Source organism: Delphinapterus leucas, chromosome 16, assembly GCF_059928025.1.
Source record: "Delphinapterus leucas isolate spDelLeu-1000000601 "Yukka" chromosome 16, BTC_Dleu_Yukka2, whole genome shotgun sequence".
In the NCBI taxonomy this organism is placed as follows: domain Eukaryota; kingdom Metazoa; phylum Chordata; class Mammalia; order Artiodactyla; family Monodontidae; genus Delphinapterus; species Delphinapterus leucas.
Genome location: NC_143144.1, coordinates 39,412,610 through 39,438,885, shown reverse-complemented (window position 1 = coordinate 39,438,885; position 26,276 = coordinate 39,412,610). Strand labels below are relative to the sequence as shown.

At 49.3% G+C, this 26,276-nt stretch overlaps 1 protein-coding gene across 1 annotated transcript; it reads right to left on the bottom strand.

The window, feature by feature from the left end:
* Nucleotides 1-20,796: 20,796 nt before the first annotated feature.
* NPY4R2 (neuropeptide Y receptor Y4-2) lies at nucleotides 20,797-21,981 on the bottom strand. The gene has a single exon (XM_022562439.2). It carries the CDS (start codon nucleotides 21,960-21,962, stop codon nucleotides 20,829-20,831), a length of 1,134 nt encoding a protein of 377 aa, XP_022418147.1. The 5' UTR covers nucleotides 21,963-21,981; the 3' UTR covers nucleotides 20,797-20,828.
* Nucleotides 21,982-26,276: the final 4,295 nt, after the last annotated feature.

Genomic DNA, 26,276 nt, shown 5'->3' with positions numbered 1-26,276 from the left:
CGTCTTAGTAGTAAAAGGCCTGGGGAAGATGCTTAATGGCCTGGGTTAGGTAACATGCCCAGTATTGAGGCAGTTGCCATGGCTAAAGAGATGGAGTGCACTGACTAGCCGGCCAGGAGCACGCTCCAGCCTAGCCCCAGGAGAGAAAGGAAGATACCCTCCCAAAAGAAAGAGGGGTGGGGAGTATGGGAACAGACCAAAACTGGCTGCCACGGTCCATTACCCTGACTGAGGTTAATGAAATGCGGGACCAAGGTATAATTACACAGTGTAGTTATAAAAGTAAATAACAGAAGAACTAAAAAAACTTATGGGAAACCATTAAACTTGGGAAAATGAAGGGAGGAAGGAGAGGCATATCTATGAAGCAATTTCTTTTTTCCACTGTAGGGCTCAATAAATTTTCTACAGATAATGGATCAAGAAATAAGACTACACACGCATGCTATTTAGAGTTATGGAGGTATCCACCAGAAGGACTAAAAATGGAAATGTTTAAAAGAAGTTTGCTTCTGGAGACTGAGACCAGGACTGGGGAGAAATGAGGTTGGCAACTGTTTTCTTTTTTTATTATTATTTATTTATTTTTGCTGTGTTGGGTCTTCGTTTCTGTGTGAGGGCTTTCTCTAGTTGCGGCGAGCAGGGGCCACTCTTCATTGTGGTGCGCGGGCCTCTCACTATCGCGGCCTCTCTTGTTGCGGAGCACAGGCTCCAGACGCGCAGGCTCAGTAGTTGTGGCTCACAGGCCCAGTTGCTCCGTGGCATGTGGGATCCTCCCAGACGAAGGCTCGAACCCGTGTCCCCTGCATTGGCAGGCAGATTCTCAACCACTGCGCCACCAGGGAAGCCCCTTGGCAACTGTTTCCTTTCATCATAAACTCTTCTGTCCTATTTGATTTGTTCCTATTTGTATGCATTACGTCGATGACAAGATATACTGTGATAGTGAAAGATCATTAAATATTGATATTTGGATGACCGGCCTAAGCTAGTATTGTGATGAAATTTTAGGGTCAAATACAATGAAGATGATTTGAAATCATCTTTATTAGCATTTAACTTATGCTTTTTAAGAAGCAAACTACCTTGTTTCTTATCTGCTGGGCTGAACCTCTAGGAGTTTGACCTGCTATGTCACAAGTTTCTATAAAAGATAGATGTCCCAAGGCTTTAAAAACAAACCAGGCTTCCCTGGTGGCGCAGTGGTTAAGAATCCACCTGCTAATGCAGGGGACACAGGTTTGAGCCCTGGTCCGGGAAGATCCCACATGCCACGGAGCAACCAGGCCCGTGAGCCACAACTACTGAAGCCCACACACCTAGAGCCGTGCTCCTCAACAAGAGAAGCCACCGCAATGAGAGGCCCACGCACCGCAACGAAGAGTAGCCCCCACTCAACGCAACTAGAGAAAGCCTGTATACAGCTACAAAGACCTGATGCAGCCAAAACAAAAAAGTAATAACAAATAGATGAAGGAATGAATGGATGGACCTCTTGTCAACCCCCTTTCTACAGGAGACAGCAAGTTCTCACAAGAAGACCTGCCCCTCCCCCATTTATCTGTTTCGCAGACATATGGCTCATCTGTCTCCAGCATCTGTCCAGAACACTGACCACACCATGCTCATCTCTCTGCTCCTGCCAGCTCTGGCCCTGGGAGATGAATGGAAGCTACCTGAGATCAGCTGGCCGGGATCCCATTCACCTTTGCTTTCCTGAGGCCTGACTTGGTGCTCTGACTCTTGGCCTAGATCCCCATCTCCAGTTGCCCAGAATCCAGGCCTGGCTTCTTCATACCCGAATTTTCTATTGACTTAGAGGTCACAGCCCCTAGGTGTCCACGTTTGGGAAGGTCCCTGAGGTCATCGGCATCCCTTTGTTATCAGTCCCAGGCTTTCCAGACCGTCTTAACCACCTGAAGTGACAGGGACCCCATCCCTCCCTAGTGGCTACTCCTTCCCCAGGAAAGTAAATAATCATTGCCCAGCTTCCCTATGAGCCAAGGGGCAGCACTAGGACCAAGATGTGGGAGCCACTGAGGCAGACTGAAGAGGTCAGGTTCCCCGGGCAAATGGGCCAGAGAATGACATGGGGAGGGGGACAGGGTGGGTGGGTGTGCAGCACAGAATCTAAGGCTATTGAAATCGTTCTTGGAGTCCAACTCCCTCAATTGGCAAATGGGGAAATCAAGGCTGGGAGAGGTTGGAGATTTACCCTGGTCACATAGAGAGTTTGTGGCCAGGCTGAGCCCAGACCTCAGGTCACCATGTCCCTTGCTGCCTGTCACATGACAAAGTCCATGACTCCAACACTCCCTTCTATGTAGTCTTTTGAAGTGTTTATGCACTAAAAATAATTGAAAACCATTTTAATCGGGTACATTGCTTTAAATCCCTTCCCCAACAGGAAATATGCAGACTCGCTGGCGGGAGGCTTGGCAGATGGCCTTGAACTTCCTTGACTTTCCCACGCCCAGGCTGAGGTGTTCGTACAGTGCTGTCGCCCGAGCCCAAGCTGAATGGCTGAGGCTGGAGTTCAATGATAACAGCCCCTTCCAGGTATCACTCTCTAGCCAGAAGCTGGATTAATATTCAGAGCAGATTGGAGGAGAAATCTAATTGAATTCAAAACATAATAAATTGAAGCCAAATCATTCAATTTATGGCAGTGTCTTCTGGCATCTTGTAATTTTGCGTCGCGTTCATTTGGAGCCAATCAAATTAGGGTGCTCGTTAGCAGCCGAGGTGTGCATTGAGGCTGGAGCCATGCTCCCTGCTCTGGTGGTAATGAGGTCTGTGCAGCAGGATGATTCAGGAGGCAGCTGGGTGGAGGAGGCTGTGAGGGCACTGCGATCACTGCCTCGTTATCAGGAAAATTGACTCGGGGAGGAGTGAGCCTGGATTCCAGTCCTGCTGCTTGCTTACAGGGTGGCTTGGCCTTCACCTTCTGCAGCCTTGGTCTTCTCACTGGGATAGGAACAGTGCGCACCTCTAAGGCTGAGTGAGTATGAAATGAGATCATGTGGTAATAAGCATCTCCTCCTCCAGTTCCTCAGAGGTCACTTCTGCTCTCTGCTCCACCACAGCCCACAGCCCCATTGATGGTGCTCCTTGGTACCCAGTTCTTGCCCACAGGCCTCTGGCTTAGCCAACCACCTGGGGCCCACCCTACCTCTCCAGGGGAGCCCTGTCAAAGATTCTGTGGCCATCAAAAGACACACGACTCAAAGCAATCTTATGGGCTTGCCGCCCTCAAAGCCCACAACCAGGACTTTGAGGTGTGGCTGGGCCCAGGAGTTCAAATAGGGTCCTCGACACTCCCTAGTCACCTCTAGACTCTGCAGGCCTCCACTTGGCTTCGGCTTCAGACACATTCTCTCCGTGAGACAGCAGAAGGTTGTAGAGAAGCCCCCGCTCACACAGCCCACACAGTACACATAGACAGAGTACTCCTTCCCCAGCATCCATCCTCAGTTCCTGAAAAGCGGGCTCTGGTTGGCCCTGCTGTGTCACATGCTGACCCTGTGACACGTCTAATGTTATGAGACGCTCTAATTGTCCAGCATGTGTCATCTGACCACCTGTGGTTGAGAGGGGGAGTCCTTCTATTATTACCCCCACAGAATCACAGAATGTTGGTAAGAAGGAATCTTTTTCTTAAAGCAGGACATCATAGAGGTAAAACTGTACCAGAAGTCCCTGCAATGCCATATAAGGGACCACACAACCAGCATCTAGGTGACAAAGAGAAATGTGCCTCTGGAATTTCCTAGGTCCCTTTTTTCAGCCCCTACCCCCAGGTGCCCAGATTGCACCCCACCCCTCTCGTTTCTCCCCATCCTCCCAGACCTCCCGGGCCATCTACCCTCTCGGCCTCCCTTGTCTCCTTCTGCAGAAGACCAAACCTAGAACCTCTCTCTGCTTTCCCTCTGAAACCTGTATCCCCTGCTCTGCCTCCAGATGGATTTATCTCCCAGCCCTCCCCCACTCTCACCCCTCCCTTTAGTTCTGAGAGGAGAAGCAAATATGAGGAGGGCTGGATCCGTCCCCGACTTTTAGGGAAAGACAAGAGAACACATCTGGCACAGGTCAGGAACCACATGGATTCTCTGACATCTGGTGTGTCTATTATAGGAGCACGGGAAGCTTTAGATGGAGGCACAAAAGGGATCAGAGCTCTTTTCCCCCCTGCCTCTCAGTGATATGGAGAGACATAGATTGAGATGCCACCTCTGTAAGAGGAATCCTCAGGTTTGGAAGGCCTCATTGGGCCAGACTCTGGCCTAGCACACGGAAGCATGGTAGGGTGGCGTGAGAGGGAGGGTGCTTCTGCCCTATGCTATGGAAGAAAAGAGCAATCCCTTCATATAAGGTAAACTCCAGGGTCTTCAGTCCAGGTGACCATATGCCCTACTTTGCTGGGGAGAGTCCTGGTATTATATCTTTTGTCCTGGGATAATTATTAGTAAAATCCTAGAATGGGTTGAATTATGCAACACCCCCCCCCAAAAAATGTGCTCACATCCTAACCCCTGTAAGCTGCAAATGTGAACTTGTTTGGAAAAAGAGTTTTTGTTTTGTTTTGTTTTTTGTTGAAGTATAGTTGATTTACAATGTTTCAGGTATAGAGCAAAGTGATTCAGTTTTACATATATTTTTTTTCAGATTCTTTTCCATTATATGTTATTACAAGATACTGAATATAGTTCCCTGTGCTATACAGTAGGTCCTTATTGTTTATTTTATATATAGTAGTGTGTATCTGTTAATCCCAAATTCCCAATTTATTACCCACCCCCTTCCGCTCTCTCCTTTGGTAACCATGAGTTTGTTTGGAAAAAAGGGTCTTTGGAGATGTAATTAAGGATCTCAAGATGAGATCATCCTGGATTATCCACTGGGCCCTAAGTCCAATGATAAGTGCCCTTATAAGAGACAGAAGAGAAGACACACAGATGAGAAGACCATAGGAAGATGCAGCAGAGATTGGAGTCATGCGGCCACAAGCCAAGAATGCCTGCAGCCACCGGAAGCTAGAGAAGTAAAGGAAGGAGCCTCCCCAAGAGCCTTCTGAGAAAACACAGTTCTGCCAATACTTTGTTTCCAGACGTCTGGCCTCCAGAACTATGAGAGAATAAATATCTATTGTTTCAAGCCACCAAGTTTGTGGTAATTTGTCATATAAGCCCTGTAAAATGGATACAAATCCCCTTTCACTTTCAAAAGTATCCAAGTTTCATAATATATTCTCCCCCCTCCCCCACCCACCCACACACACACCCCAGAGAGGAGTCTGAGGGAAGAAAGAAGAAGCAGGCCTCCTAGGCTTGTGCCTATCCTAGGCTCAGGACCAGAAGTTCAAGGGGGGCCCTGGAGGCTAGCAGGTCACCAGCACATGATATGGGCAGGAATAAAAGAATATGTGTCTGAGTCGTACTTCCTGATTTCAAAACTCACTACAAAGCTACAGTAACCCAAACAGTGTGGTACTAGCATAAAGAAAGACATATAGACCAAGACAATAGAATTGAGAATCCAGAAATATGCCTATATATCTATGATGAACTAATTTTTTATAAGGCTGCCAAGTCCATTCAAAAGGGAAAGAACAATCTCTTCAACAAATGGTGCTGGGAAACTCGATATTCACATGCAAAAAGACTAAAGTTGGAATCTATCTCATACCATATACAAAAATGAACTGTAGGATTGATGTTATTACTTCCTTAAATATTTGATTGATTTCACCAGTGAAGTCATTCAGACCTGGGAGCTTCTTTGTGAGAAGTTTTTAAATTTTAATGTCATTAACAGTAATAGAGCTATTAAGTTGTCTATTTTTTCTTGAATGGGCTTCGGTAATTTGTTTGAGAAATTTGTGTAACACACCAAGATGCATCCCATGGCCCATTGTGTGATTCAAGGTGGAATTCACATTCTCAAGAACAGACAGCAAGGCTGGGGGATCTGCCTTCTAACTCAGGCAGCTCAACTTGCTAGAAAATGATGGAGAGAAATCCACTGCCAAAAGCCCACTCTTAGCCCCACGCCCCTGTACCGTGACATCCTGGGAGCTTCGTGGTGGCAGGGCCAAAGGCCTCAGTGCCCAGTCTCACAACCGACACGGGAAGGCTGGGGCAGACCATCCCTGCCCCTCCCTCTCTTCCCACTCTCCACCTTCTGCTAAGAGTCTGGCAGGGACTGGGAGGGGAGAGTCCCCTTCTCTCCTTTCTGACAAAGTCCTGGGGTTTCTCCTCTGTGGCTTTTGATTGCGCAACCTCCGCACAGGTGCTTGGTGTTAGGAAGAACTTTGCCACACTGCGCATGCCTCGGCCTCATAGGGACAGCATCCTGGTCATCGCGTGTGTAAGGAAATCACACTTGGAACCCAGGGCTCTAGTCCCAGCTGGCTCTGCTCCTCCCAAGGAGGAGTGCTCAGATACAACGTTGAGGGGAAGCAGGGTAATGTGAGGAGCTCCACACACAGATGAGAGGGCCTCAGGCATCCTCTCAGCTGGCCTGCAAATGCCCTGGGACTTAACGCAAGTCTCTCCATCCTTCTGGGTCTCAGTTACCTCATCTGTAATTTGAGAGCCTTGACGTAGTCAGATCCCAACCCTAATACTGTGAGCTCAAACAATCTATGATCTGAAGTCTAAAGCCAATGAAAACTTGGAACACTTGAATGACACCAAGCAAACCCACAGAGGAGTTTATCTGGGCACTGGGGGCGCCCTGAGAATTCACACAGCATCTCTTTGTACCAGAGCATGCAAAATGGCTGGATGTTCAGGCAGGAAGGACCTCAGAATACATGTCATAGGTGAGGAACCTGCGGCCCAGGAAGGGGCAGTCACCCGCCCAGGGTCACCAGGCCACTCAGCTCCCCACTCTGGGCTCTCTTTGCTGCACCCCTTTGCTTCCTGCATCCTCAGTTCTTAGCACTGCCCAAGTGACAGACAGCCAACAGAGCCAGCCTCCTACAAACGTCACATCATCACTCTGGAGATAACAGCCTGTTCAGACAGACTCCAACATTCCCGACCGAGACACAGGAAAGCCCATAGCAATGGTAGGACTTATTTGCTCTGGAAGACAGTACTTGGAGGTCTTCTGTCAAAATGCATGTATTTCTGATCTCTGAACCAGGCCTGGGTGTTTGGAGATAAGATGGGATTTGAGCAGGAGCCCTGGTGACTAGATCAGCAAGTGTCCTGTGGGAGAGAAGTAGCCTTGCCACTAAATGTCACCAGTCAGAACGCGCATCCCCTCAGGACCGAGGTGTCTGCTCCAACCCTTTGCACCTCTCACACGATTTTGGAGGAGGAGGTCAGTCAGCACAGCCTTGCTGGAAAGTGGTTTTGCAAGATGCATCAGAAACTTAGAAATGTGCACATTCTGTTTCCCCTTCATTTTGCTTTTAGGGAGCTCTTCTACAGGAATTCTTAGAACCAGGTTTTCCCTGACAGGAGAGCAGAACCCAGGGGACCCCTAAGGACCTCCGTGGACAGTCTTTTCCACCTAGGCCTGAAGAGATTTTTTAAATAGCCTTTTCTGATTATAAATGCCATGTCTGCTTATTACAGAAAACTTGGGAAATGTGAAAAATATAAAAAGCACAAAAACCAATCACTATAATCCCATAATCAGCGGTGTCTTTCCTTCCAGGGATATTGGTTTATTGTTTTTCCGCAATTGGGTAAGCGCACTTACAAATAGTGGAGCGTACACTCTATGGTGCAACGTCCCGATGTCACAGTATTTGGCAGATCATGAGCAATCCCGATACTATTAAAGTAGCAGCCCAGGAGCCTGTCATAGCACGTTATTTAGCTTCCTCTGATTGTAGGACATTTGCTTGTTCCCTATATTTCACTACATGATACAGCACAGAGAAAGGCCTTTGGGTACCTAATCTTACCATCAAATACAGGTCTCCCTTATAAGCGCTGAGCTCCTCCAGGCTGCCTCGTGCACATTTGTAGCCCTGCCCCCCATGGCCCCAGAGCCTGGCACGTGCCTAGGTGGCTGATGCTGTTGACTGAATGACCCTCATTCATTGACGACTCACGCATACCCCATCCCCTCTCATTGTTAAGTGAGAGTGCACGGATCTGACACACACTCACTAAAGAACATGTTAGCTTCCAGGAAGCTAAGGACAGGGACCACAGAAATGCTCAGAGCACAGCAGGGAGACTGAGGAAAGCGGGGGTGTCCAGGCACGGGGCTGTCGCCAGAGGAGGGTGCAGCAGCCGGCACATCATCTGGACCTGTGTCTGTTAAATATTTCTAAAAACCAGAAGTTTCTGAGCCAAATGTCGCTGATCCCTGTCTGCATAAGGAAGTTTGCCTATTTGCACAGGAACACAGCATTTGTTCATTGGTTTCTGTGTTAATATACACAAATGTAGTTTCCTGTGTCAATAGTTCTGCCTGGGGAAAAGAGGAGGAAGTATGACTAGGTGATAAAGTACTGAGCCCAAGATAGAAAGCTTGCCTCCATCAGGCCCAAAGAATTTACAGAGGGCAGTACTCTGCCTTGGTCTCTCTCTTAATTTATATTATACTGCCCTGCTTTCTCAAATACAAAAAATAGACAGCCTACATTCCCTTAGACCCCAGAGTTTAAATGATCCATACGGAGAGTCACACTGCACGCACTGTTGCTAGAGATGTTGTAGCCTCTATTAGCTGCACTGCAGAGAGAAGAGGTTGCCGACCCAACTCTTCCTGGTCTCCTCCCTGAAGCCCAGCTCACCTCTAAGCTTCCAAGTTGATTTGTCTTTTCTTCTTGGTGGACACCAGCATACTGTCCTTTCATGGGGCACTTACTCAAGGCCAGGTGCTGTGCTGGCAGCTCAGAAGATAAAGGCCCAATTCCTTTGCTTGAGGGGCTACAGACATGAGGAAAGAGAGAGACACCCTTTCTTTTTTCCAGTTCTAAGACTCCCTTAAGTGTCCAAGAGAGACATTACAAAGTGCTCTGGGCATGCAAACAATGAGACAAGGGAGCCAGGGAAAGTTTTCAGAGAAGGTAAACTTGGAAAGTGTACAGGAATCCAATAGGCATCAATCTGGGCAAAGTATGGCACGTTTGAGGAACAGAAAATAAGGAGTCTGGTGACTGCAACAGGATGGGGGATGCAGATGGATTTAGAACAGAGGATGGGAGGGCCAGCTAGTGGTGGACCATGAATGGCCCAAGGGCCATGTAAAAGCACTGGGACTGTAACTTGTAGATGGTAGGAACTGCCGAATAGATTAGAACTGCCAAAATAGACCTGCCAAATAGACCTGTCAAGGTCAAATCTATGACCCGAGTAGAGAAGGGACCACAAGACAGCAAGACTGGAATCAGAGATACCAATGAGCAGAGATACCAATGCAACAGTCCAAAGGGACAGGGATGAATCAGATGCTGTGAATTAGGCTATCAGGTGGTTGCTGATGGGAGTAACTGTGATGGAAAATCCAGTGGGAATCCAAGAGAAGGGCCCCCATTTTGCTTTGCACTTGCACTTCAGGTGCATGTGGAACACCCAGGAGACAATGTCCAGTGTCAAGTAGATAAAGTCTGGAGGAGATGTCCATTTGGGAACTGTCAACTTGCAAGTGGCAGCTGAAGCCACAGGAACAGAATGCAATTGCTCATGGGAAGTGTGTCAGGTGGGACACAAGCACCAAAGCGGAACTAGGAAAAGCCCGGCATGTGAGGGAGAGAGGAGCTGAGAAGGAGGTGCCAGTGTTAAGAGAACGAGGCTGGAGTTCATGTCACAGAAGCCAACAGAAGAGGGGAATTCTGGGACACAATGTCAAAACAAAATGCTACAAAGTTCAGGTGGGGTGTGGACCCAAGCCATATGGTGATGAGTGCGCCCTCCCATTGCTGTGAATTTATGGACAGCAGTTTCAGCAGCAGTGGGTATCAAAACACCCACAACTGAGAAGAAAAGAGAAGGTGAGAAAGTGGTGGCCATGAGTGTAGAATATTCTCAGAAGAGCTTGGCTTTGAAAGGGAAAAAGATCCAAAAAGGAGGTTGGCAGAGTCACAGGAAGGGTTTTTCCTATGTGGGGCTTCACCTAGTTTGTAGGTTGTGATGCCACAGCCTGTAGAGGTAGAGGCTACGAGGATGACTTTGACAATGCCAAGCTGGGAGACTAGAGAATTGTGATGTCATTAATTGCAGGATAAACTTTCCCAAAAGAAGTCACCCTCACAGGCTCTGGATTTGTCACCCTCCACAGGCTCAGATATTTTGACATTCCCTAGTGCAGAGCTGCAGGCCAGTTCAGGCGAGGTGGGAGGAAGGAGAAGAATCAGTGCCCTGTGGAGAAGCTGCCTGGCAAGGCTCAAACACTGACATCCTGAGTCAGCGGAGTGTCGGGAACTCAGCGCTGGACACAGGCCTGAGTTCTGGAGCCACATGGTAAGCTGGCAACAGTGTGACGTGGGCCTCTGACCCCGCTCGTCCCACATTTTTTCTCAGCGTTTTGGACATTTATGGCGCATTATCTAGCACCACGTGTCTTGTCGGTGCACAGTTATAATTCAGATGGATGAGGCTATCGTCTGGCTTTTAATAGCCAATTGCACAGCTCTGACGCGGCTAAGGTTTACAAAATGACTAAATTAACTAACCCAGCCATAGAATCAAGCTCTGGCCTGAGTAGGCCAGGCCAGAAAAATCAGCACAGCCCTCATGAAAATGAGCGTTTGAATTTAACAAGTCAGGCAACACCCGCCATGTAGTGGGAATTCTACTCACTGGTCCTGATACTGGCTCTGCCAGTAAGGGCCTCTGCTTCATTCTCTTTTTTTTTTTTAATTGAAGTATAGTTGATGTACAATGTTGTGGTAGTCTCAGGTATATAGCAAAGTAAGATTTTCTGTATATATATATATATATATATATATATAAAATATATATATTATATGTATATATATATATATATTCTTTTTCAGATTCTTTTCCATTATAGGTTATTACAAGATACTGAATATAGTTCCCTGTGCTATAGAGTAGGTCTTTGTCATTTATCTATTTTATATATATTAGTGTGTATCTGTTAATCCAAAACTCCTAATTTATCTCTCCCTCACTTCCCCTTCGGTAAACGTAAGTTTGTTTTCTATGCCTGTGAGTCTATTTCTGTTTTGTAAATAAGTTCATTTGTACTATATATGTTTTTAATTTAATTAAATTAATTAATTAATTAATTTATTTATTTGCGGTACACGGGCCTCTCACTGTTGTGGCCTCTCCCGTTGCGGAGCACAGGCTCCAGACGCGCAGGCTCAGCGGCCATGGCTCACAGGCCCAGCCGCTCCGCGGCATGTGGGATCCTCCCGGACCTGGGCACGAACCCATGTCCCCTGCATCGGCAGGTGGACTCTCAACCACTGCGCCACCAGGGCAGCCCTGTACTATATTTTGGATTACACATATAAGCAATGTCATTTGATATTTGTCTGGCTTACTTCACTTAGTATGATAGGTCCATCCATGTTGCTGCAAATGGCATTATTTCATTCTTTTTATGGCTGAGTAGTATTCCATTGTATATATATACCACATCTTCTTTACCCATTCATCTGTCAATAGACACTTTGGTTGCTTCCATGTCTTGGCTATTGTAAACAGTGCTGCTATGAACATTAAGGTGCATGTATCTTTTTGAATTAGAGTTTTCATCTTTTCCATATATATGCCCAGGAGTGGGATTGCTAGATCATATGATAACTCTATTTTTAGTTTTTTAAGGAGCCTCCATACTCTTCTCCACAGTGGCTGCGCCTCTGCTTCATTCTATGGAAAGACGGGAGGGCTACAGAATTACTCTCTTTCCTACAAAGATAAAGAAATCATGGACTCTCCTAAAAGAGCACAGAATCCTGAATATATTCTAGTCCAACCTCCACCCCCCGTTTGACTAATATGGAAATGAGACTCAGAGTTAACAACTTTCCAGCCCTTTCTCAATGAGCAGGTGACACGGAATCCATTGAACAGTGAGAAGACGGCTACCATGAGATGACAAGGCTTCTATGAGGTCCAGTCACCCCTTCTGGACAACAAACCATACCCTGTGGGGCTCAGAACTAGACACAGAGCCCTCATAATTTCTAGGCTGGGGGGCAAACCTGGGTAACGCGCTGTGGGAAAGAGACTTGGACAGCAGAGGGGAGGCTGAGGAGGAGGTGGGTGGGCACAGCAGTACATGCCCCGTCATCAAGGTGCCCTGCACACCCCCATCATCCTCCAAGTCCCCGCATTCGTCAGGACTCTGTGCTTGTGAATGAGAGCAGCCTCCTTCTGGCAAGCTGAACCAAAAGGCTGAGGAAATGGCCTTAGGGCTGCAAACTCCTTGAGCAAACAAGGGAAAAGTACCTGGAGGCCCACACGCTGCCTGCTGCAGCAGGGTTCAATGGGGAAACCCACAGAGGTAAGCTCCGGAACAGCGCACCGACCTGTTCCCAGGCCTTGCATGGGGATCTAGCTGGACTAGTGTCAGACTCCAGCAGAGGGACCCCAGGCCTTGGGCTTTTATGATTAGAGAAGCAGCAGCCCCTCTCCTGATTGGATCAGGACTCGGGATTTGATCACAGTGTGGTTTCGCAGAACTCTGCTCATCTGCCCTGCTCTTCCAGCTCAGCATTCAGAGTTGGGGAGCCATAGCCCCACTCTGGCATAGCCAGGGTTTGGGGTTCCAGCCTATGACATGGCAGTGATCTATCAAGATTGGTCGTCTTCAGGATTCAGCTGCAGCCAGCTTCCTTGGAGATCTGCAGGAGACCAGCCTCTCTGTGAGGCCAGCCTGCAGAGAATAGCTAAACCAGGAATCAGCTGAATACATTAGTTTTCACTACCCTAACCGCTTCTTCTCACTGCAGTCAAAGGCAGCTTTCCTAACCTCAAACTTAACCGTGGAACCGTGCTAAGACCTGTTAGTGTCTTCCCTCACCAGCATGATATAGTCAAACTGCTTAGCCTGGGATGCGAGGCCTCCTCCACCGGATCTCACCTCTCCATCCAGGCTTACCCTCAGCAGCCCCATCCCCAAATGCACTGGATCTGCTACCTCCCACCATTGCTCACAGCAAAGTGAGCCTTTTCCCATCCTGCCGCCCCGTGAACCTGCAGACGCGTTACGCCAAATGCCCTCACGGAGAACGTCTGGCTCCTTCTCCACACCCTGACTCTATAATTACCCTTGTCATTGCACTGCGTAGTTGTTTTCATACCTGCCTGTCTGGAGGTGGCTCAGTCATGCCATCGGCAGGGAAGGCGCCAATGAATAAGGATGAAGGGCATCAGCTGCATATACCCCTCCCCAGAGCTCAGGCTCCAAGCCCTTCTGCCCTACCAATAGCCATAGATCCCAGATCTCACAGATGCTGAAACACCCACCCTCTTATATAAGTCATGTTACCTTTAACTGTTTTAAAGCTACACACCGGACAGAATGTGGTGCTCGCCGTTTCCTCTGAATAGTTAAATATACCAATGAGAACCTCAGTATTCCCTCTGCCAGGATGTGACTGAGGCCCCACTGTCAACTGACAGCACACCCTGACAGTGCCCAGGGGTCTGGGGAAAAGGCTGGTGCTCACACCTGCTCAGGTACGGCACAGGTCTCCCACGAGCTCCAGGTACGTGGGTCTGTAAAAGTAAAGGTAGGAAAAGGAGGTCTCTCTCTTTAAGAAATCCTTTGTAGATCCACCCCCACACCTTAAAGTTATCAAACCCAGAAGGGGCTGCAAATGACATTTACAAGGTGGCAACAGGCTGCTAGCCATCACAAAGTGCACTATCTTTAAGGGAGACGTGGTTATCTCAGGAAGTGGAAGTTCTTTGTTCTGAATGCATGCCCCATTTTCAGTATGGTTCCCTTGGCAGTGACTGAATGACTAATCGAATGCCCATTAACAGCTTCATGAATGAAAGGAAATGTATTTTAAGAGAGCTTCGTGCTGGTACCTAATTGCACCGACAAACTCTTTTCAAAGTCTGATAAGAATCAGTTTCAAATAAAGGGTGACATTTAAACAACTAGAAACCTCAAGGGCCATGATTACACAGCCCCATTCACAAGCACCCTCCTGCTCGATGGTTCACTGGCAAGTTCACCCTGCAGATGCCTTCCCAGCTGCCCGAGGTAGGAAGTGCCTGGCTGCTGTCGGTTAAGGAGGCATCTGAATATGCTCTGCAAATCCTTTCCCAGTGTCTTCTCAGGACCCAGAAGCCCCGATCTTGTCTGTCTGTATATTTGCAGCCGTTGTGAGATGTATCAGAGCCTTGAAGAGGTACTCTGGGGAGAAGCCCCACCACCAGACCAGGTCAGGCCAAGGGCCTTGTCACTAAAGATGTCGGTCCAAGTGAGCACGACACGCTTTAAGACAGAGATGACAGCTGTGCTCACTCCTCCACCACCAGACCATCTCTCAACAGGGTGTAGGAATCACAGATTTCTTCTCTGAAGAACTTCCAGGTCTTTTCAGGATTTTCTCAGGCATCATTGTATCCCTACAAAGCAGTAAGTCACAGCAACAACTCCCAACTTCTAGCCGAGAAGCTTGACCTTGATTGAAACAGTCCTTGATTCTCAGAAGAACTGAGGCCACAGGTCACAGATGAAGGGCAACTTACCCGGTGGCATCTCTGGGAAAATAGCTCCTGTGCCGGCTTACTCCACCCTGTCTACCGGGGCATCCTGCTGAGCACTACCCCACCCCGTATCCCAGGACCCCACCTGGTTTGCTGACCTCAGTGTCCTATCAGCAGATTCAGCTCTGGGAAACTGGAATTCCTTTGGCCCACATCCAGCTCCAGATCAGCTCACACCCCAGTCTAGCCATAACCCAGCCCCACCCCTCAGCATGACTTGGTCACGCCTTGGCCAAAGCTCTCTAGAGCTCCAGACTCAAGCATCTGGCCATCCATCTGCACACCCAAGAGGGCCCCAAACACAGCATGTCCAAAGATAAACCAAAAAAATAAAAACCCTCTCCATCTCACTAAATGGACCAGACATATACCTACTTTCCCAAGTCTGGAACCTGGGAATCTTCTTTCTCTCTCCCACACCCAAGTCATCCTGTCCACTTGACACCCAAGTATCTTTCTAATCCATTTATCCTCTCTAAGTCCACTTCTGCTTTTGTTGCTTGCCCGGCATTACTTTCTTTGGGGACTACCTCTATGCCCTGGTATGATAACCCTGCACATCCATGTGATTCAAGTGGGGCTGACCCCACCATCTTGATCTAGGAGTGGTCAAGGGATCCAGGCCTGGATACAGAAAGTGTTCCAGCCACTCAGCCACAGTCATCAGTTAAGGGCTGAACTATCAGAATCCTCCCCGGAGTTCTTACTGGGCATGGCGAGAAAGCTATGCCCTTTCTCCTTGGGCTCACAAGGACCAAGGTAAGACAGGAGCTGTGGGGCCTCTTACTATCACATGTAGAGTGTAAAGCCATGAAGAGACCAGCAGAATCAAGGGATTAGAGAGAGTGATAGAGACCAGGGGGCAAGGAAAGGAGAGCTCTGATGTCATTGTTTTAACCCCTGAATCCAGCCTACAGTCAAAGAACTTCCTTTGGACAGCCCCATGACATGAGTCTATAAATTCCCTGTTTCATCGTAACAAGTTTGAATTGTGGTCTATCTCCAACTACTGAACACCTGCTGACCCAATAGCTCACGTGGACGGGTCTCCCTCCCTTCAATCTCACCTCCTGTATTAGTCTGCTAGGGCTCCCATAACAAAGTATTACAAACTGGGTGGCTTAAGCAACGGAGATGTATTGTCTCACAGTTCTGGAGGCTGGAAGTCCAAAACCAAAGGGCCAGCAGGGTTGGTTCCTTTTGAGGGCTGTGAGGGAGAATCTGTCCATGCCTTTCTAGTAACTTCTGGTGGTTTTCCAGCAATCTTTGGCCCTTCTTGGCTTGTAGAAGCATCACCCAGATCTCTGCCTTCAACCTCACATGGCGTTCTTCCTGTGTGTGAGTGTCTCTGTGTCCAAATTTCCTCTTTTTGTAAAGACGCAGTCACATTGGATTAGGGACCCTCCATACTCCACTATGAGCTCATCTTAACTAAGAACATCTTCAATGCCCCTACTTCCAAATAAAGTCACATTCTGAGGTATGCAACGAAATGAATTCTGGAATGCAACGAAATGAAACGAGGGAGTTGCCATTTACTGAAAGGGGGAGATTAAGGAAGAAGAGGTGAGGAGGCAAATCAGGAGCCTGCTTTTGAACACACTGATTGGATGTCCAGTAAACACAAAGTAATGGCTGGATAAACAAATCTGGAGAGCAGGGGGAAGTCCAGACTAGAGATTCCCATTTGAGAGCATTGGACATTGAAACATTTGGTGGTATTGAAAGCCAGGAGGGCTTCTCCCTGGTGGCACAGTGGTTGAGAGTCCGCCTGCCGATGCAGGGGACACGGGTTCGTGCCCCGGTCCGGGAAGATCCCACATGCCGCAGAGTGGCTGGGCCCGTGAGCCATGGCCGCTGAGCCTGCGCGTCCGGAGCACGTGCTCCGCGACGGGAGAGGCCACAACAGTGAGAGGCCCGTGTACCGCAAAAAAAAAAAAAAAAAAAGAAAGCAAGCCAGGAGCCTGGATGAACCCACCTAGGGAATGAGAGCAGATGGGCCTCCATGGCTTCCTGGGGACAGGGCAATGTTCCAAGGTCAGGGAGATGAGAGCCCAGGAAAGGAGCCTGAGAAGGAGTGCCCAGTGAGTCAGGAAAGAACCACAAGTGTGGCATCCTGAAGTAGTCACATGCAGAAGAGTTTCAAAGAGAAAAAACTGACCAACTGCCTCATGATACTGATTGCCACATAAGACAAGACTGAGAATTGGCCACGGGATTAGGCAACACGGAGGTCACCAGTGACCTTGGCAAGAGCTACTTGGGTGGACAAAAGAGCATGGGAGGAGGAGAAGCAGAGACTTCGAGATTCCACAAGCCTCTGGAGTTTTGTGTGAAGGGGAGCCCAGAAAACTGGTGATGTTGGACTGATGCTCGTGAGTGAATGAGAGGAAAACAAGATCGAGTGAACATGGGGGTCTTTTCATTAATGGTAATTTTTCAACAGTGTCCAGGGTACAGGGAAACAGGCACTATTCAGGGAGTGGAAATCATTCCAGCCTCTTGGGAAATCACTTTAGCAATACACATCCAGAGCCTTGAAAGATGTCCATGCCCTTTGATCCACTAATTCCACTTCTGGAAATCTCTCCTCAGGAAATAATTCCAAATACAGAAGAAAGTTCTCTGCATAGACATTTGTCACAGAATTATTTATAATAGGTCTAGGAACATCTAAATATGCCACAATAGATAATGATTAAGTATGCAGGATGGACCCACTGACTGGATTATCAACTCCCTGAGAACAGGGATGGTGTCTATTTTATTTATCACTTACCCCCAGCACCTACCATGTAACTGATATTTGTTGAATGAATGAATAAATATTCTTATAAAGTTCAGCAAAAAAAAGATAAAATCATCCTTAAATTTACATGTAAATCTGCATACGCTCACAGTATGATCTCAACCATGTTTTAAAAAAACAAACAAACAAAAAGCACCCTAACGCTATATATATATAAACTAAAGAAATAACTCCCTAAAATGTAACCAGTAATCATCTTTGGGTGGTGAAATATGATTTCCTTTTTCATTTTATTTTAATTTTGCATATTTTTAAAAATGAATATGATTACTTTTATGATGGAAAAAACAAGTCAAGGTCATTTCTTTACAAAGGGAGGGCTTGGGAGTTCTCTGGCGGTCCAGTGGTTAGGACTCAGGACTTTCACTACCATGGCCCGGGTTCAATCCCTGGTTGGGGAACTAAGATCCCACAACCCACATGGCGCAGCCAAAAAATAAGAAATAAAAATAATAAGGAAGGGCTAAAGTTAGGCAGGATTTACACTCTCATCGACAGGACTCAATAAGGTTTTGCACCCTCCGAGTGTCCCCAGGCAGTCTTTGTCGGTGTGAGTCTCCAATTCCAGCCATGGTGCTCCTATGAAGATGGGTTCCTCCCACTACTATCAGGGACAGGTCTGTTTTCTGGGTGAGAAAAGGCCCCTCCAAGAGCTAAAGAGAGACGCTGTTCAGAGGTACCAGCTTTCACTGGAGCATTTTCTAGATTCTTAACCAGCTGGCAAAAATAATATCCAGCGAGATGGAAAACTGTTGATGATACAGTTTTAAGTGAAACAGAGCAGAATACAGAGGAGCATGTTTGCCAAGAATATAACCATGCAAACTGTTCATTTCACAAATATTTATTGAAGGAAGGAAAAGGCCACAAGAAATATGTCCACATGCAGCCAGATATGCAATCAAAACTGAATCCACCTTTTTAGCAATACCATTTTACAGCCATATCTCTAGAACTAGGATTCCTATAGCTCTACTGTACATCCCACCGTGGGTGTCTAAAGGGGCTCACCGACTGGCTCCATGCTCCAGGGCAATCTGTTTCCTAGAGGAGAGCTTCTCGAATGTTTGCACCATTAACTCGGAGATCTTGATAAAATGCAGATTCTGATTCAATAGGTCTGGAGTGGGAAGAGAGATTCTACATGCCAAACAAGCTCCAAGTGATGCTAAGGCTGCTGGTTTTCTGAGTACACTTCGAGATACAAGTGCCAAAGGTGCTGGATAAATGGGAAACCCCAAGGGTCATTAGGAACAGGAGCAGGAGACAGCCATCCACGCAAGTTGTGCCAACCCAGCAAGGTGAGGGGAGCACAGAAGATACTCAGCGAGGCTTCCATCCTCTACCCAAATTCCCAATGCCAAGCACCTTCACCAGATGCTCAGCCTGGTCCCCCAGTCTTCAAGCATGCTAGCACCCTAAAGCATCCTTGTCCCCAAGCATCTTGGCACCACTGAGATGAGTGGTGACACACAAACTCCAGGCAATCGTCTGGGATCTGGAGGGGTCTGAGGCCCCCAGTTCCTTGTGGAGCTTGAGCAATGACATCTTTCTGGAATGGGTCCCAGGGTCTGGGCTTTGCTGGCAGGTGGTTACCTGGAGCAGCCAGCAGCAGGTGGCACCAGAGGACAAGCACAAGCTGCAACCAAGAGAATGGCTCAACAATCTGTCCAAAGAACCAGGATAAAGGCGAGCAAAGGAATGGAATGAGAGATGTGACCAAAAGTTGGGACAAAATAAACAGTTCCAGGAAGGGAGCTGGTGACTCAAAGAGCAGTTGTCTTTGGTGTCAGCTGTACAGGTTCTTGGTCAGAGGCCAGGCCAGAGAGATGATCAAATGTGGCTGTTCAATCTCCTGCTACCTGGCCCTTTGCCAGAGGCCCTGTGTAGAGCCAACCCTAGGAGCCTCACAGTGAGGCCCCCCGAAGGGTCTGGGGACTTGAATACCCTGCCCCGGGAGGCCGTGGTGGGTCCAGCCACTAGCCACTCTGCAGGACTGAGCAGGTACAACCAGGTCTGGACATCCCATCCAAGGTGGCCCACAGCAATCTTGACATTTCCCTTTCTGCAAGGACAAGCTGTCTGGTCCACACACAGATGAAGCCTTGGATCCAGAAGCCTGAACCTTGACCTCCACGGGTGAGATATTCACACTCATCGTAGCCCTTTCTCCATTTCCCAGGCTGGCTGGAGGAAGGGGGACACTCTGCTCCTTTCAGCCCGTGCCCCAGACTTTAAGAACTCCCTCCCTGGCCCTGCCATTACTGAAAGCCGCTGGGAGGCCCAAAGTCCTGGGGAGGCTTCGGAAGAACGGTGACACATCACCTGGGGCAAGTCAGCTCAGGGGCAGAGTGGAACGAAGGAGGCTGGAGTCATGGCCTTAAGTACTGTAAGTCTCTGCAGCGGGTGGACTGGGGAGGGCCGCAGAGTCCTTGGCCAGCTGCCTTGTCAAGAGAGGTCCTGGGAGGCAAGGAAGGGCAGGCGAGAGGGTGTGGCTGCAGCAGCCTGAGCCCTTCCTACGCTGGACTGTGGCGCAGGGTGCTGTCCTCAGCTCGGCACTCAGCAGGGGCACCTGCTACCTTTCTTGTCACCACGGTAAATCTTTCTGCAGCTCTCTCCCTGGGCCAGGGGCTGTCCCAGGCCTAGGGGACCCAAGCTCTTTGACAATACAGATGTCACCCTCAAGGGGCCCACAGTCCTATCAAGGAGATATACTTGCAGGCTTATTTCCATTCAAGGTGGCAGATACAAAGAAAGAGAAAAAGGATGGAGTAGCATGTGAACCCTGGAATTCCTGCTGCTCAGGGCCGATCTTCCTACCACAGAGGAGTGTGAGCTGGCTGCCAGGGTCCATTCTCTGCAGCTGGATGTGCTAATGATATACAGTAATCCCCCTGTCTTGCCTCCATAGAACTCTTTACCACTTACAAAGCCCATCCACAAACATCGTCTCCCACAGAGGTTAGGGGTTTACCAAGGTCCAGAGCTCTGACTCCACATGTTCTTCCCCTCACCCCACCACGGCCTTGCAGCCTCACGGGTGGAAGTGAAATCCCTGGGCTCCCAGGCTGGGCATCTGTTGCTGAGTTACCAGAATGAACTACAGACCATCAATCAGACCATCTCCGGCTCCGGCATCTGCTCAGGATGCAAGACATACTGTGTGTGACCTGCAGAACCCAGACTCAGAATTCTCCCAAGAACGACAGCTGAACCATCAGAATGCTCGGCTTCACAAGGCCCCTATCTGGGCCCCACAAAGCCAGTGCCACCCCCAGCTTGCAACGTGCCCACTTAGCTAAGTGAGGGAGGCTGGTAATGAACATGGCAGAGAGAAGCCCTAAACCTGGCTAGATGGGGTTGGACCTGCCACTGAGCCTCAGAGACCCTTTGGAGACTTCCGTGTGCACTGTGGACAGAGGCAGATGCTCGGACTCCTCCACAGGGACGCTCTGCTGGCAAGTCAGCACCAAGGCCTTGACCTCCTTCTTGAAGTTGGTGTTGAGAAAACCATAGATGAAAGGGTTGACACAGGTAGAGGCCATGGCAAGCAGGTGGCACACCAAGAAGATGAGGTTGCCATGACAGATGGGGATGGCCTCATGGTACCAGTCCTCCAGGCTGTTGAACACATGCAGGGGCAGCCAAAGCACAGCAAAGGCAGCCACCATTACCACAAGGACCACATTGATCCGCTTCATCTGCCAAGCCCGAAAGCTGTAGGTGCCCTTGCGGAATACCCGCCCCCGCTTCCGCAGACGCTGGTAGATGCGAGCGTAGCAGACCAGGATGAAGGCCAGTGGGATGCAGTACTGGAAGAGCAGCAGAAAGGTGGTGTAGATGATGCGGTGATGGTCCAGTGGCCAGGACTCAGTACAGACCACCTTATCCACCAGAAACTCCAGAGCCTTGGAGTGGTTCTTATGAAAGACATTCTCTAGGATGCTGTTAGCCAGGAAGGGCAGGGAAAGGAAGCCCGCGATGAGCCAGATGACCACAATCCCCAGGTAGGCCTGCGAGACACTGGGTTTCCAGCCTGTTGGATTGATGATGAGCTGATGCCTCTCCAGAGCCACAAGTACGAGCGAGAGGATGGAGACTGTCACCGACATACACTGGATAAAGGCCGATATCTTGCAAAGGACCTCGCCAAAGATCCAGTAGTCCATGATGGTGTAGATAGCCGTGAGTGGCTGGCAGATGAGGCACATGAGGAAGTCAGAGAAGGCCAGGTTGGCAATAAGCAGGTTGGTCACATTGGCCTTCTCCTTCTGCCTAATGGTCACACATATCAGGCAGAGGTTGCCCAGGACTCCCACAATGGTCTCAATGCTGTAGGAGGTGACAATGAAGACCATTGGGTCTACGGAATCCTGGCAGTAGTCAGAGAAGTTGTATGGCGTGTACAGAGAACTTGACTTGCTCCTGTTTTGACCCTGTGGGGATTCTGGGAACAGCAAGGCCAGGAAGTGAGAGATGTTCATGGTGGATGTGAAAAGATTCCAGGAGATTCAATGATGACATCTGCAAAGCAAAGACAAAGGGCACTGAAGGACAGTGCCTCCTGTGTGGAATCCAGGGAAGAGTGGGGACCAGGTAGAGAGGTTCATGGCTGCTTCCTTCCCAAGGCTGAGACCTAGAGGACCTGAAACTCAGAGATGTAAAGCAACTTGCCCATAGTCACACAGCTAATAAGTAATGGGGCCCAGATACAAACCCAGGTCTGTCTGACGTCAGAACCTGTTCCACAAATTCCCTCTGACCTCAGAGTTTGAGGCTATTTTGATGATAAAGAAGTTGGACTGTTGTATGCAGAGTTCAGGAGGCTTTGAAAGAATGGTGACAAATCATCTGGGGCAAGTCAGCTCAGGGTCAGAGTGGACCGAAGGAGGCTGGAGTCATGGCCTGGAGGCTGGAGAATTACTTAGGGAACACGGGTAGAAATCCCCTTATCACATTTTATGCAAATAGAGACAGCAACACATTCTGCCATGTGCTCAGGTCCTTCCATGGCACCCCCTTTAGGACAGAACAAAAACCTCAGGGCTTGACACACAGTGTGCCCTCCTGGTCTCAGTCCCTACCTGCCCTGCCAGCCTTGTTTCTCAGGTGACACATGGCAGAGTTGAAGACAGCCAGGTATGCAAAGACTGGGTCATCAGCACACCAGCTCTCTCCTCCTGACCCCTATGTGTATACACACACCAGGCCAAGGTCAAGGGATGCCCACTGCCTTCCCTATGGGTCCCCTCCATGCCTATGCTCAAGTTACAGCTTGCAGCTCCCAGACTCCAGCCTGGGCCATACCTCCATGTCCCGGCCCAGCCTAGCCGTTTTCCTCTGGTGCCTCAACACAAGGGACTTAATTGGAATTTGGACTCCAGAGCCTCCAGGTGGTAATGCCAATGACAGGTATTTTGGCGTGGAGCGCCACCGCATCATCACATACCACTGGGGCTCACCTTCCTCACGACTTCTCTAGTCATCGCTAATCCCACAAGCAGTTCTCAACCTTCAGGAGACATCGGAATCATTCTAGGAGCAGATTGAAAGCGCAGATTCCGGAACCCCTCACCAGGAGATGCAGTTAAGTGAGTCCAGGATGGGGCCCAGGGATCTGTATTTTAACAACTGACCCATAGACTCCGATGCACATGGTCCTTGGACCCCATTTCGATAAGTACACTTCATAGAGGAATACCCTATTACAGATATTCTTTAAGGCCTTATAATCGTCGTGTCTATTTGTGAACTGTGGACATTATATATGTTCTTTATGTTCAAGTGCTAAGTTAGAGACAGTTTTTACAGGGTATAGCCAAAATTAACCAGAGGCCAATAAAACCTATTTGTCAAAAACGTCACTCCCTGTACATTTAATTTGGCTTATAAAGATGAGGCACATTTTGCCACGTACAAGACCGTCATGAATTCAAATGATAGTTTATAGTCTGGTTATTTCGGCTACCCAATCCCAGAGGCAAGAGGACTTTTCTGGTACCACAGTCTTCGGGCAAAAAGAGTCATTTGGAATTGAATGTGACAAAATGAAATATACCAGGGTGAAATATAAGGTCCAGTATTTGAGTGAAAAAACAGCCATAGCTGCATGAAACTGTGGCAGATACACTGTGCTCAGGAGCAGCAAATAAGATGGAAACCCAAGACTCGGTTGACCAACAGCCAGGGCTGGGTCAACAATGGGAAACAACGCCATTGGTTCCAAACTGGCCAAGCTCAGCATGATCAGAGTGCCATTACTAGACGGGGAGGGCTCCAGAAGATCCTCCCTGCTTCGTTCATTTGTTCACTCAACAAGCATGTACCAAGTCCCACGCTAGAAACAAGGTCTGCAAAGATGACTTATACAGCCATGTCTCTCCCAGACCAGAGGAACTAGCCACAAGGAACACAGATGAACCTCAATGCCACATTGCCATCGCCAAAACCAGTATGAATGGAATGCCTGTGAGCTGGGAGATCGAGGAAGGAAGCAAGGAGATGAGAGAAGAGGGGACATGGATCCAGGGCTCAAAGGATGAAGAGGAGTTAACTATCCAAATAGACAAGGTGGAGGAAGGAATTCAAGGTACAGGAAACAGGGCACAAAGGCAAGGAGGCAGGAAAGAAGAAAGCCTCCTCAGAGAACAGTAAGCAGTTCAGAATAACTAGAGCCTAGAGTAGGTGGAAGGGAGTGACAAAAGATGGGCTGGAGAGGTCAGCCAGACCAGGAATGCTGGGTGAGCTGCTGAAAGGCTGCCAGCAAGCCCAAGTTCATTCCAGAAAGGTCACTTGGATGTAGAGAATAGATTGAGGGAAAGGGCCAAGACAGGAGGAGGGGGAGAGCTGAAGGTAGCACTGGGGATCTGCCTGGCTTGCAGCCCTCTTCTCAGAGAATCCATAAAGAGCTAACACAAGGGATGGTCACCAGTGAGCCGGGAAACCCCACACCCGTCCCCACTGATTAGATCACACAGATGCCTGAACCCAAATCAGCCCTTCCCAGCAGCTTCTGGGACTGGGGCAGAGGAGGGAAGTGCTGGGGCTGCGAGAGCATCAACATGGGAAGGAGATCTTTGGGGGACCAAGAAAGGAGCAGAACCGCCAGCTGGTCCTTGCATCTTTCTCCAGAGCTGCAGGTGCTGGAAGGGAACACCAGGGAGGGGACCACTCCATAAGCCCCTACGCCAGAAAGGCCCTCTGTACACAGGAACTGAGGATTTCCAAAAGCATTCTCCAGGGGCAAGGCAGTAATAATTCAAACCCCTGAGCCCCAGGTCAGCACAAAAGCTGGTCTCCTTCTGTAGAAAGTGCACAGGGGCAGTAGGGAGAAGGCAGTGGCAGCACGCATGCAGAGGTGACTCTGGTCTGAGTTTGGTCCCGCAGACACATGGGAGGCCCAAGCAGCTTCAGGGGCTGTACCTGGGCGGGGGTTGGGGAGAGAATGGAAGCAACTGAGCCTGCCATACCCAGAGGAGCAGGAAGGGGAATTTGGAAAGACAGGCAGGGGAGGGAAGGCGGGAGCCCAGTCTCGCAGGGAGCCCAAGGAGGGGGTGTGTCTTGCCTCACCCTGGAGAGCGCACACTTTGCTGGGAGACAGAGGGCAGAAGGGACTTTAGCCTTCACTGAGCTTTGGGCACAAGACATCTCCCTGATCATTAATCCACACTGCAGCCCTGGGAGGAAGGCGTTCCTAGGCTGAACCATGTGAAATTGCCAGTATCCAAGCGCTTTCAACCTGCAAAGACAGCAAATTCACATGGTTGGATCTAATAGCAGCCGCATTTCAAAGAGGAGGACACTGAGGCCCAGTTAGATGAAGGGACCTGGCCAACGTCCCCACAGTCAGTAAGTGGCAAAGCTGAACTGGAACCCTGGTCAGTCTGATTCTGAAGCCCCCTGCACCAGGCCCTGCCAGACAGAGATTTTGAAAAGGAGGAAAGAGGAGCGGGGCCTGTCTTGAAGCAGGAGGTGAACTAACGTGGGGCAGGTGGAGCGGTAGAGGCAGGGTTGGAGATGGACATCCAAGGTCCCCAACAAAGCGTGACTGGGTGAGCACCTGGGGGTGCCGGGATGTGGCTCGCCCAAGTGAGAAGATGCCCCAGGTGGGGTGGCAGCTGCCCAGCATCCCCTGGCCTCGGGCCCCAGCATGCTGGCTCAGAGCACCCTCCTCCCGGGGCAGCTCTGCGGACAGCCCAGCCTCTCCAGCCCCTCATCCTTCCCAAGCAGATGCGGGTTTGGAGTCCCTAATGGAATGACACTCCTAGATAGAGCTGCCTCCTTCCCGACACAGTTCGGAACCCCAGAGGCCCCTCGCCGGGGCAGAACACAAGAGCACAGCTCCCAGGGGAGAGACGTAGGTTTGAAGGGCTATCACAAGCGAGTGTCTATCCCTTTCAGCCTCCAGCAATGCAACTCTTCACCAGGATCACCTCAAGGTGATTGCATCCACTCCCCAAGGCTGCTGAGCTGGGGCCACTCCGACCACTTCAGACCCTTCTGGGTGATTTGGAGTTCCCCCGAGGGCCCTCACACCAAGACTGTCCCTCACTTCCCACTGCATTCCTCAGAGATGCCCAGTGAGGGCCAGGAGACCTCAGGTCCTCCAGGCACACCCCAGGGGGTGGCGATTCTGGGAGCGGGAAGGCAGACTATTGTGCCAAGTCAGTGAAATAGTGTCTCCGGGTTTAGATCCCAAGCAGCTCTCGTTCTGCAACCCGGGGAGCGGGGTGGGGGGGGGGAGCCCTCCACTGCAGCCTGCCTTCCCAGCACTCAGAGGAAAACTAATGGATAATACA

Coding starts and splice junctions, on each gene's coding strand:
- NPY4R2 (XM_022562439.2), bottom strand. CDS start 21,962: ATGAACATCTCTCACTTCCTGGCCTTGCTGTTCCCAGAATCCCCACAG.